The sequence below is a fragment of the Stegodyphus dumicola genome, chromosome 2, assembly GCF_044657685.1.
Source record: "Stegodyphus dumicola isolate Sdum_Otavi_A_Nest chromosome 2, ASM4465768v1".
Classification (NCBI taxonomy): Eukaryota; Metazoa; Arthropoda; class Arachnida; order Araneae; family Eresidae; genus Stegodyphus; species Stegodyphus dumicola.
Window position 1 is genome coordinate 201,168,370 of NC_140769.1, and position 13,826 is coordinate 201,182,195.

The window sequence follows — 13,826 nt, forward strand, 5'->3', positions numbered from 1 at the left end:
AAACTCTCTTAAGGAATTTTATGCGATACAGACTGAAGACATGGAAATTTCTAAATAAGGTAAGTGGATATTTCCTTAGTGTAGTGCTTAGATGGTACAAGATGAACTTCATTTTTTATGTTATTTCATTGTTTGATTTAAAAGTAGTTTATAGAGATTATATATTTTTTGTTTGGCTCGAATGTAAAATTGGGTGTTCCTTTGACTTTTTATGTGAAAATAGATCCATGTGTACATGGACAAAGTCATGGGAGTGCGCAATGCCCAGTTTGTGAAATTCTCTGATTTTTTTTTTTTTTTTTTTTTGAGTGAATATAGATTGATGTGGACATGGGTACCAAGTTTGTGCAACTCTTTGATTTGTTTTTTTCACTTTGTGTGGCGGCGACGTTTCAAAAAATCACTGCTATACAAAGATAAAATAATAAGTCAAAGAATTTCATAAACTCAGTGTTCACGTACCGCCAGAAATCTCCAATTTTCGCCAAGGGGCACCCGCAAATATATTTTTACCGTGGCTACTTTTTTAAAAAAGAAATGCATAACATTCTGTTATTTTCCGCACAGAACTCTGCGATTTGTTACTTCTTCATGAAAATGACGAAGGAACAGTAAGTCTATGACTGACACACCTTGCTGTTCAAAATTTTGTATGGTGGTTTCTACAACCTCCAGTCCCTCATTATGTGATATTAGGGGCTTGTATGGTGGAATCTTCAAAGTCAATACCTTCATCATTTTCTGGCATTTCTTCATTAGCAGCAATAATTTCTGCATTGGACATAATGTCTTACTCCGTATCATTCCAGAACCACTGTTTGGTGTCATTTTCATCGGCTTCTGCACATCCATGATTCTTTTCAGGAGGTTGAGTAAGTTTATTTTTACTGCATCATGTTCAACGAACTCATTTCCCTTGTGATCAAGGAGTTATCACCAGGACGAAGTAGTCTTGACACGAGAGCATGTGCACCGGGTATGTCATACCTGGGGAAATATTCTTTGTCCCTTATCTCAAAACCCCTTTCCTGGAAATGGACGAAACCTTTTCTAACTGAATTCAAGGTCGCATTCATTAAGCTGGGAAATGCGTGAAGTGATTCTTCGGATACTTTTCTAGGAATTGTACCGTTTGGATATGTGACACCAGTGCGCCTACTTGCATCTCTCAGATTTTCACCCTCACTTTCTTAGTTAGCCAGCATGATTTTCTAAATGTGCATCTAAATGATTGAAGAAATGGAAAAGGTTGAGAAATATGCTAGAAACCATTTCAACAGAGGATGAAACGTTTAGAGAAGAGGAGGAAGAATTAATAGATGAAGAACACAACAGCAATTATAATTCATCAACAGACAGTGAATTGGATAGTGAATTAAAAAATCAATGAAATGAGGAAAATTAAGTCGGTAAAAATGGCTTGGTATGGAAGAAAAACAAATTCTGAACGAATGTTAGGGCTAGTTCTAAAAGCATTATCTTTAAAATTCTAGGAAATACTGGTTATTCGAAAGTGGAAGATTACTCAAATCAACGGCGGCAGCAAATTATGCTCCCTTAGAAACTGAAAGAAAAAATAATTTCAGGAGATTGCAACATGGAACCACCATCTAAAAAGATGAAAAATGTTTACAGAAGATGCTCTGAGTGCCCTAAAAACAAGAACAGAAAGACACAGTTTCTGTGCGAGAAATGTAATATTAGTATTTGTATAGAGCACATGTGTTCAGTCTGCCAGAGATGTGCAAAATAATTGTATGTTAAGTATTTTATTTATTATATTCTTTAAACTATTCTAAAGTTCATTGTTTTTATGTTAATCTACATTTATACTCATATTTATATTAATAATGTAATTTAAAACGTGTTAATTGCTTTCGGGTATGACATACCCAGCGCGCCTTCTCATGTTCGTAAATTTGGCGCGCGTGTTTGCGGGCTAATGACTCTTAATTCGTTCCAGGTGTCAGTCACCCATCTAACTACGTCTAACAGGTTAATATTTTTTAAGTTCCTGATAAGACCTTGAACATCATCGTTAGTAAAAAGAAGATAGGATAATAGCTTCTCTTGAGACTAACTAATACTCCTTGGTCCATTGGCTGGCATAACGTTGTGGCACTGGGTGGTAAAAACATTGCTCGTATATTCCCATTTTTTAACTCTTCAATGTTCGAGTGCAAAGACACCTTGTCTATAATTAGAAAAAGCCTTCCTTGGCTGGTTTTTAGATTTTAAAAACTGACCAGTTGATGGAACAAATACTTCATAGAACAATTTTTTGAAAATTGCAGAGCTCATCTAGACATTTGACTGGTTTAGATACCAAACAAAAAGTTTTTCTATTTTAATGTGCTTAAACACACATGGTTTCTTTGATTTTCCTATGACACTAAGTTTTAATTTGTGGTCACCCATTGCATTACTGTATGCTAGAATTGTTACTCTCTCCTTGCTCCTTTTAAAACCAGGGGTTGACTGTTCTTCCTTGAAAGCACGACTTTTTACTGGTAACAGTTTATAATTTAACCCCGTTTGGTTAATCTTCGAATTATGGTAACTTGGTAACCAAACCTGCTACAGCAACCTGCTAGTTCTTTTTTGGATGCCATTTTGTTTTCACGAAGTAAACGCATGTTTTTTTTTTTTTTTTTTTACTCAACATTTTTTTCCAACAATCTGCTAGCCGAATTACGCCTATGCTAGAACTTTTATGGAACAAAAGTGCTTAATCGTGACGAAGATTAGGTGCGAAATTGGGAGAAAGTGCAGAATCACCCACTGTTTGCGCACATTTTTAAGAATTGCACATACACTGTATCATCCATGTACATGTCAACCTTTTTTCACTTTAAAAAACATCTCAGAATTGCACAAAAATGGCATTGTGCACACTGCTAAAGTCCTAGCTAGTAACCTTTATCGCCTTACCAAAATGTCTCCAAACAACCTGTTACCAAATTCCAAAGATTAGCCCCGTTTCACAACTGAACAATTGCTCTGCGGTCAAACCTTCAACATGTCCCCTATAGTTTTTTCCCACAAATACTAAGCTATTACACTCCATATCGTTTCTTCAACGATCACAAGCCAGCGAGTGCTTGCGACAAATTTAGGATCGTTGTCTTTAATTCTTCATAAAATTGCAAGGCCTTCTCTTGCAAGATTGGCCAACTAATTGGATTGCTCTTCTATTTTGCTTGGCGAAGCCAAATGTAAAGTACAGTAGACTTCCGATTATCTGCGCCTGCCGCACAAATTCCCCCCCCAAAGCGTAAAGCAAATAAAATAAAAATGTTCACACAACTGAGCAAAACGTTAAATTTGCTAACATCATGCTTATTTATGGCAAAAATATCCCAGGCCTTCTCGGAACTTTCCCCTCTGATGAGTAAGTGATTTACTCACCCTTGCAGTGCCCGCTCCACCACCCTCTCTTGTCTTAATCTTACTGACACGTCCACTTCCTCCCACTCGCCATTGTTAGTTTAAGCTTGATAGTGTTTGCGAACCGGTTTTAGTTAATTTCTTATCTTTTATTGTGTTCAGTGTGCTTTTGGGTTTTTTGTAACTGATTTAAAATGTCAGGAAAACAAAAGAAGGTTGTGTTGACGATTGCGCAAAAACTAGAATTAATTTCCAAAGTAGCAAACGGCGCTACAAGGCAGCAGATGGAATTGGATTACGGAATTGCAGAAACAACAGTGCGTGCCATTCTATAGCAAAAAGACAAACTGGTGAACTTTGCATCAATGTCGGACAATGCCTCCACAATGAAAACGTGAAAAAACTATGAAGGGTTCTACCTTTGATGAGATAGACACTGCATTGACAGAGTGGTTAGCTCAAGTTCGAAATGAGGGTACTCCTGTAAATGGTCCTATCATTGCGGCGAAGGCAAAAACCTTTTTTGAGTTGTTAGGCCTGAAAGGAAATTTTGATGTGTCTTCTGGCTGGTTGACTCACTTTAAGCAGTGACATGGAATTCGAGAAATTGGACTTCATGGGGAGAAACTTAGTGGTATTGAACAAGCAGCCGACGATTTCCACCATGAATTTGAAGAATTTGTTTTAAAAGAAGAGCTATCCTTTGAACAAATTTACAATGACGACGAATTGGGGCTTTTGTGGAAATGTATTCCCACTCACACTTTTTGAAAGTGAAAGTAAAGCGGCGGGTCAAGCACTATTATGTCAAGGAAAGGATCACTATCATGTCTTGCAGTAACGCTACCAGTGAACATAAACTTAGACTTGTTGTCATTGGAATGGATGAACCGAAACATATTTTAAGAATGGTTCGAAACAATCTTTGTTCTTCAAGTGCCTAAACATCTTAAATCGAAGAAACTGCCTAAAAAAGCTGTGCTATTGATCGACAATGCACCTTCTCATACAGCAACAAGTGTGCTAAAGTCTTCTGATGGACAAATTTTTTCAAAGTTTCTCCCCCAAAACGTAACTGCGCTAATCCAACCCATGGACCAAGGACTCATTGTAACAATGAAAAGAACATACCGAACCAAGCTGCTAATGACCAAAATTGAAGAAGGTTATTATCTGATAGGGTTTTGGAAACACTACACAATCTTGGACAACATTTACGATATTGCATCTGCATGAGACTCAGTGAAACCGTCAACCCTCATAAAATCATGGAGAAAACTCATGTCTAATGTTGAAGCCAACAACAACCTATCCCCTTTGAGTTGTGAAGAAGAGAATGAAGAGGTAGACACGCCCACGGCAACTTTTGCCGATATGGTGAAATCAGTTCTGGGTGGTGAGAATGTCGATGCTGAAAACATTAACGAGTGGTTGGAGTATGACGTCAATGAATCTGGCTTCGAACGCTTGACATATGACGAAATTGTGAAGAAACCGAGAATGAAGGAGAGTGAAGTGAAAGCGAAGAAGAGCCCACTGTGCAGACGCGGAAGACTCACGAAGCGGCTTTGCAACAAGTCAACGGACTACTGAGCTATTTGGAAGAACAAGATGATGTCGAGTTGGCCAAGAAACTTATGCTACGAAAAATGCAATCTCGGATCAAGAGAAAATGCTTCCAAAGCAAGAAGCAAACACAAATGACTGATTTGTTCAAAAAGAGTTATTGCTTTTGTATGTAATTACATAATACATTACAGTATTAAAACTACATATGTATTAATTTTTCTGTGTATCCTTGATGCTTCTTGTAAGTACAAAGCACTTTTCTGTTTTCATTAACAAAATGCATTTTAGGTTAGTTTTGAGTGATATACTAAAATATTAAGCGTTAGTTAAACATTTTCTGCTGTTTATTTTACGTTTTATTATACATAAAACGATTTGATTCAAAGTTGGAATGACTGTTTTCTCTTTTGCTATACCCGGTTTTAGCTTTTTTCGGATTATCCGCGATTTTTGTTATTCGAGGCGGCCACGCCACAAAATTCCGCGGATAATCGGGAGTGTACTGTATCTCGTTAAGCGGCTTTTCCTTTAGTGTTTCTGCACACATTCTCTTAACACACTATGATTTAATTTCCATCCACTTCTTCCTGTCTTCTATTGTACTTTTGAAGACTCCCAAGACCTTAGCCACTATACCGACATTTTCTCCCTTATCCCGTCTCTTTAATGCCCCCAACTTTTGCTCCATATAAAAGTTTTTTTTTTTTTTTTTTTTAAATGGATGAGTATTGTCCAGCACCCACAAACTTTGAAACAGCTCGGAACAATACAGTACAGTCATTTGCATCAAATTATGCAATGCGGCTAAGAACTCCATTAACTCTGGCAAAGGCTGCAGGTAGACTGAACAGCTGCATGCTCACCGGCACCAGTCACGTGGTGGAGTGGGAGTGTAACATGAGACAAAGGAACATAGGAAGAAGGGGACACATGCATGCAGGCAATGGCCTTGAATGGGTCTGCGCAGAGTTTTTTTCCAAACCTGCTAGGCTGTGGCCGAGTTATCTGGACTGCTTGGTTATAAAGTACCAAGTTTTCGGAACTCTACTGTATGAGCAAATATTTTTCAGCAGCATTTTTAAGTAACATAAATACTTTCGTATGTTACACTGACAATAAAATCATAAATAAAACATCTGAGTAAGTCTCATTTTCATTTATAAACATCAGTATTAATGTTTTCACATTATAAATAATAAATATATATACAGTCAAAAGTCTTTAATCCGGGCTCGTCGGGACTTTGCCGATTCCGGATTATCGATTTTTCCGGATTATAGATCATCAGTTTAAATCTGGTAAGATGGCATGCAGAAATTATAAAATTAAAAATATGAAACCGTAATTTATAAAATAATGAGCAATTATGATCTAAAGGGTATCAAAATTTACAAAAAAAGAAGCTTAATATTTATTTGTTTACTTTATTAAACATTTCTTTTAACGCGCGCATGCGTAAAGCATACCTTACGCAAAGCCGAAATTAGAAAATTGCAACCAGAAAACTATTTGATTTGTATTCGTAATATTTATAATGACGAGGAATTTGATTTAAATCATATCAAAGACGGAGCACATCGAGATTAAATACTACATTTAGTAAGGAATTATAAACCGAATAAAATAAAAACATCTGCCCTGAAGATAAGGATGGTGCTGACAGATCAACTTCCAGTTCATTGCCGCCGCGACGTCCCCCCCGCGCGCGCAGAGCAGCGTGAAATTGATAAACAGATTTCGGAAGGGTTAGATAAACAAAGGATAAGGCTTTATCCATTTTTTTGTAGCAGTTTGTTTTTTGTTTGATGGACATCGAAACATACTTTCGTTTTCTAGATCCTTTGGGAGCTCCAGCATCGGAAATTCTATTTGACATAAGCGAAAGTTTAAGCGTACTTTTATAAAATTGCTCTTACAGTCTGCAAAAAATAATAAGCCGGATCCAATTCGAAGATTAAGGAACAACGCAATCATCAACATTAACTGAAATAGATAATTAGATAATTTTAGCTTATACCGTCCATTATAAATTAAACGCGCACGCGAAAACGTATTCTGCACTTGCGCAAACGCATATGCGCAGTCGTAAATGTCTTGCGCGCACGCGTAAAACGCCTATGCCCATACGTCCACGCGGCGCATGCGCAGAAAGATTTTAGCTTTGAGGTCCGGATTATAGATCATTCCGGATTATGGGTGTCCAAATTAACGACTTTTGACTGTATATATTTTGCACTGCTCAATGGCTCACATGCTGAAATTTAAAAAGAAACTAGTTATCTTAAAAAAATGTTGTAAGTCGACAGAGCTCAAAGCTTTGCAATATATGGTAAAAAGTCTGTAATTTGGACCTCAAAGCTACAAACTTTCTGAGCATGCGTAATCGTATGTGTTTACGCATGCACATTTAATGTATAATGGATGGTATAAGCTAGGCTAAAATTATCTAATTACCTATTTCAGTTAATGTTGCAGATTGAGTTGTTCCTTAATCTTCTAACTGGATCCGGTATTTTTTGCAGACTGTTAGAGCAATTTTATAAAAAGTAAGCTTGAACTTTCGATTATGTCAGAAAAAGTTTCCGATTCTGGAGCTGCCAAAGGATCTACAAAGCTAAGGCATGTTTCGATGTACCGCTTCCGATAGTGAAGAAAGTGACAGAGAGGTTATTGAAAACGAAAAAATTTCGATTGACAAGTTAGTCGGTATTCTCGACACAGCAATTATAGAACTTGAACAGTGGAACTGAACAAGAAATTATGTCTGTTTATAAAATTAAAGAGAAAGTATTAGCACAAAAAGCGAAGCAACTTAAACAACTTACATTGAAAGAAATGTTTATAAAGTAAACAAATAAATATTATGCTTTTTCTTTGTAAATTTTGATACCCTTTAGATCATAATTGCTCTTTATTTCATAAATTACGGTTTCATATTTTTAATTTTATAATTTCTGCATGCCATCTTACCAGATTTAAATTAATGATCTATAATCCAGAATCGCCGAAGTCCTGATTAAAGACTTTGTACTGTATACCAAATTTACTTGCATATTCTCCCCCTAGCATCCTTAATGTTTTAGCACAAACTTCGGAAAATGTTTTATTTTTCATTTGCTTTGTTCTTACTGCAACTTACTTCAGAAATTATTCACTTTACTGTATAAACTAAACTAAGTGGCGCAACAGCCCTAGTGGGCCACAGCCTGCCAGTGCCCCGAAATCTACTTTTTTGACTTTGGGTCTCTGAGTGCATCAGCATAAGCCATGGGCAAATGGGCAGCTTGTCACATGAGCCCTGGTGTTTAGCCCCCAAGCGAACTTGGTACTCATTTTATCGACCTACTCAACGGATGAAAGGGTGAGTCAACCTTGCCCAGCCTGGGGATCGAACACTGGACCTGCGGTGCAGCGCGCTAGCCACTTTGCCACTGGGCGGTCACTTTACTGTATATTCTGGCATATAACCTGCACCTATAATTTCAAACTACATTTTTTAATTAATGGTATACTGAATTGACAAGCGATAAGGGGAACAATATGTGTGTGACTGATATGAAAGGAGGAAAATTGGTTTACATAAAACAGATCACCAAAAAAAATCAACTCACTGTAGTGCTTTCCCGCTTAGCAGACAGCACAAAAATTAAAACCTATGGCTATTTTTAAAAGAAAGACCATGCCAAAACATAATTTTCCCTTTTCATTAATGCTCGTACAAGGGTGTACGGATGAAAATGGTGTGATGCGACACTGTGTATAATATTTGGCAAAAGTATCCTATTGGCCTTACAGAATCTAGAAAATCTTTAGTTTGGGCCATGTTCAAATCTCACCTAACAGATAATACGAAGAAACTGTTGAAAGAGTGTGAAACCGACATGACTGTTATTCAGAGTGGATTGCTGCCACTAATTTAGCCTTTAGATGTGTGTACCGATAAAATTTTGGCTCTAGTGCAGAATTGGGTGCCCCTTCGATTAGCGAAATTTTTTTTTCAAATTTCGGCAATGAAACCTCACTTCTGGTTACTATGATAGTTTTAACTTCCTGATTTTATTTAAATGAAAATAGATTGATGTGTACATGGACAAATTTATGCCAGTGCGCAATGCCTAGCTTGTGCAATTCTAGGATGTTTTTTCAAGTGAAAACAGATCGATGTGTACATGGACACAGAGTTTGTGTAATTCTTTGACTTCTTATTTTGATTTTGTACAGCAGCCATCTTGAATTCTGCCTTCCTGGTGCCGATCTTGGCGTCAAAAAAGAATCGAAAAAAAAAAGGGGGGCACCAAATTGTAAACGGTTAATCTTTGGATTATGGTAACTTGGCGATTTTTTGGCGAAAAGGTTTTTTTTTTTTTCCCCCTCAACATTTTTTTTCCAACAATCTGCTAGCCGAATTACGCTTATGCTAGAAATTTTATGGAACTAAACTGCTTAATCATGACAAATATTAACTGCGAAATTGGGAGAAAGTGCAGAATCGCCCACTGCTTGCAGCGTTTTTAAGAATTGCACATACACGGTATCCATGTACACGTCAACCTATTTTCACTTAAAAAAACATTCCTGAATAGCACAAAAATGGCATTGCGCACACTCTTGACTTTATCCATGTACATTGCGGTTGACCTTTGGATTATGGTAACTTGGCGATTTTTTGGCGACCAACTCTGCTACAGCAACCCTCTATTTTTTTTCGCCGCCATTTTGTCTTCACGAAGTAAAGACACATTTCTTTTCTTTTTATTTACTCAACACTTTTTCCAACAATCTACTAGCCGAATTACACTTATGCTACAAATTTTATGTAACTAAACTAAACTGCTTAATCATGACAAATATTAACTGCAAAATTGGGAAAAAGTGCAGAATCGCAAACTCCTTGCGCGTTTTTCACACACATAAACGACTTATTTTTACTTAAAAAAACATCCCAGAATTGCACAAAAATGGCATTGCACACACTCTTAACTTTATCCATCTACACTACTATTTTCTCATAAATTACAAAAATTTGCACGAAAATGCAGGAAAATTTTCTTAATCTTTAAACTCGATAAAAAGCACATATATGAAATTATCTGATCGCGAAAAAGTACATACTCTTTCCACGGATGAACATTTCCACGTATAAAAAAAATTAAATATCCAAAAGCTTTTACCTCTAAATTATCTATTATATTATAAACGTCACTAACGAATTTATACGCAAACATTAAAAATAGTTACAAATACTTAGTGTCAAATTATTTCCATACAAATTTACTTCAACTGAAACGTATACCAAATTCCTACAAACATAAAATTCACAAAATAACTATCATTTAATTAAAATATCACTAAACCATGTACACGTTGACTTATTTTTACTTAAAAAAAAAAAAAAAAAAAAAAACATTACAGAATTGCAGAAAAATGGCATTGCGCACACTCTTCACTATATCCATGTACACTGCTTTTTACTCATAAATTAGAAAAATTTCAAGAAAATACACGACAATTTTCTCAATCTTTAAACCCGGTAAAAAGAACATATATAAATTACCTGATTGCGAAAAAGTAATGAACATTTCCACATATAAAATAAATAAAATATCCAAAAACTTTTATCTCTAAATCATCTATTACATTATACACGTCACCAATGAATTCATACCGCAAGCATTACAAATACTTAGTATCAAATATTTAAATTATTTCCATGCACGTTTACTTCAACTAAAACGTATACCAAATTCCTACAAACATAAAATTCACAAAATAACTGTCATTTAATTAAAATATAATTAAATTCAAAAACACTACTTAAAATATAAATGAGCACATATATTAAATTAATACATACATAAATACCCATTTCGAATTCACTTTAGTTACGGCCATGGGATCCAAAAATTCACGAACACTGTTTCACACAACACAGAATAAAGCCAAATACAAAATTTCCAGATTTTTTCCCGCTTTCCCCCCTTTTCCGATTAAAGAACCGTAATTCGTCCATTAATATCACGACATATCCCATGATCTCTCATTTCCCTCACACAAAATAATGCGTAATCAGAACTGAGTACTGCTCACATTATTACCAAAGTGCCAGGTAGTAAACTTTATCGCCTCCAAAATGTCGCCAAACTACCAGTTACCATATTGTAAAGATCAATCACCTGTTCTTCTTCAGAACCTTCATTACGTGGCTGCAGTACTACTGCTAATTTCTAAATCCGAAATCCAGTAGTCAACTGGAAGTCGATTCACCAAGTAATAAGAAATTAATAAAATTTCACCTATACTCAAACTACTTTCAGCAAACCACGTACCCTTCCTTACACTGCGTTTCACAAAATGTCCATTTTCACCAGATTTCTTGCACCGCCATTTAAACTTAACTGTAATATCCTTCCTTTCACACAATCTCAACTTATTTTAAAAATTTAGGATTCACTTTACCTAGCGCCATGCAATCCGAAAATTAATCAACACTATTTCACACAACACACAATGAAGCTTAATACAAAATAATTTTTCCAAATTAACCCCCTTTTCCGATTAAAGAACTGTAATTTGTCCATTAATGTCACATGACATATCTCATGATCTCTCATTTCACTCACACAAAATAACGTGTAATCACAACAGTACTTCTCACATTATTACCAAAGTCCTAGGTAGTAACCTTTATCGCCTCCAAAATGTCGTCAAACCACCTGTTACCATATTCCAAAGATCAGCCGGTACAACTCTAATATACGCCCTAATTTCACCAAATGTGGCGATATGTGTTCTGCGCTGGTTTTTGGCGCGATTGCGTGTTCTATGGCAACCCTGTTGACGTTGAAAAATCTTTCGCTGGAGCTCGTTGGTTTGCCTCTATGTCTGAGAAGATGGGAGGGAAAGATAAAATGGTAGCTGTTGAATTGAAGTTCGGCAAAAGGAAATATGATTGTGGCTATTTTGTTGAGGGGTAGTGGGTATTTGGAAGTGTGGAAAGAGGGTCTGGGAGATTATTTTTAATGGCAGTGCATGATAGAAGTAGGGATTTGTGATTTTATTTATTTGTGAACCATAGTATAAATTTTCTGGATAGTGTGTCTGGCTGTCATGTAAATATGATAGTGATTACGTGGCGGCATGAAATTTATATTTCTGCTATTCGAAAACGCATTAATTTATGGTAAGTGCATTTTATTTTATCCTTGATCTTATTTTGTAGAATGTTATGTTCATTGGTTCTTTAGTATGAATTTCTGTCGTTATTGTTGTTTTTTTTAATTGTTTGAAATTTATTTTAGTTTATTTTGTTGTTTAGTGTCTACACTGTACAATTCGTAGATGATTTTAAAGTTGAAACAGAACGCTGTGTACATGGTATTGTTTGAAATTTATTGTTGCCTAAATTGTGCAATTTGTAGAATTTTTTTTAAGTTTAAACAGGATGCTGTGTACATGGTATTCTTTGAAATTTATTGTTGTTATGTTAATTTATTAAAGCGAGGTGTGCGTAGTTTGTAGATTCGTTCGTTGCCTACATTGTGCAATTCGTAGATGTTTTTTTAAGTTAAAACATGTCGCTGTGTACATGGATTCTTGTCAAATATTTTTGGTTAGAAACTTTACGTTTTTGCAATCTAAATTTTTTGTTTTTGTTTCGGATTTTTAGCTAAATTGTGTGTTCAAAACGTAGTTTTTGCATGTGCGAAAACCGCGTTTTTGGAGACATTTTAGGCTAAAAGTTCAAAATGTAGACAAAAAATTTAGATAGTAATATGGCAGCGTGAAGTTTCTCGCCAAAAATATTTGGCGACTTGAGGGCGCATATCAGAGTAGTTCCGATCAGCCTACATTGCTAAAGTCCTAGCTAATAACCTTTATCGCCTTACCAAAATGTCGCCAAACTACCTGTTACCATATTCCAAAGATTAGCCTCGTAAACTTTTACCAAAATTTTAAATGACAGTGAAAAACATGGATACTGGAAAGAAAAAGAAATTACAAAAAGAGCCAAATGTGTTCTACTAATCTAGAAATTACTAATCTCTGCGGATGAAACCCCACAACTACATTACTTTTGGTTTCCGGTTCATAAACCATTTACGAATTAAAACCTTCATATTTTTGCAAATCTAAATTTTTATATATACAGAAAAAAGTGTGGTTTTAAGGAACTTACTATATCAGGATATAAAACATTTATATATAAAATATTTCAAGTGCATTTAAAAAAAGGGATTTTATGTATATGTTTATATTCCAAACCTGCTAAATTAGCAAAGACATTATTTATGCTATACATCCACTACCATGCTTACAGATATAGTGTAACATACCGTTAAAATGCAACAAAATGAGTGCAATGAAGAACTTTCACTAATTATAACATTAACTTTATAAACTAAGCCGGTACACGCTGAATCACCACATATCTAGACATGTTAGTACCTCAAGTTTCTTCAACAAAATCCATTTAAGTCACTAATACATACTTAATAACGTTAGGTAGTTGGAAAATGTAGCATTTATGCAGTAATATAATTATACAAAACCACAGCAGTATACTTCATACAATAAAAACAACTTTTCCTAAATGGATTCTCTTGTATAACTCCTGACTAAAGAATCTTAAAAATTATATAATAACTTTGTAGAAAACATGATTTTACTATAAATATACTAATAAAGATATAACATATTTAACTTACTTATCCTTTTCTGTGCCAAAAATTGACGCAAGATACTCGGCCATTTTAGCCTAAACGGTGCTTACTCGCTTATACCTTGCACCTTGCTGAGCTCAGCAACAGTAACTTCTACTTCTACGATTCTAAGCCCCAAAAGCTGCAGGAGCGGAAAACCTGTTTTCTGGT

General features: G+C 35.5%; 1 protein-coding gene across 1 annotated transcript in view; it reads right to left on the reverse strand.

Annotated features, from left to right (window-relative positions):
- Positions 1-13,804, reverse strand: part of U2af38 (U2 small nuclear riboprotein auxiliary factor 38) — a 44,071-nt gene extending 30,267 nt beyond the window's left edge. Inside the window, exon 1 of the mRNA XM_085811630.1 lies at positions 13,662-13,804. Within this exon, the coding sequence (XP_085667756.1) occupies positions 13,662-13,705 (44 nt within the window). The 5' untranslated portion in view covers positions 13,706-13,804. The remainder of the gene's footprint in view (positions 1-13,661) is intronic.
- Positions 13,805-13,826: the final 22 nt, after the last annotated feature.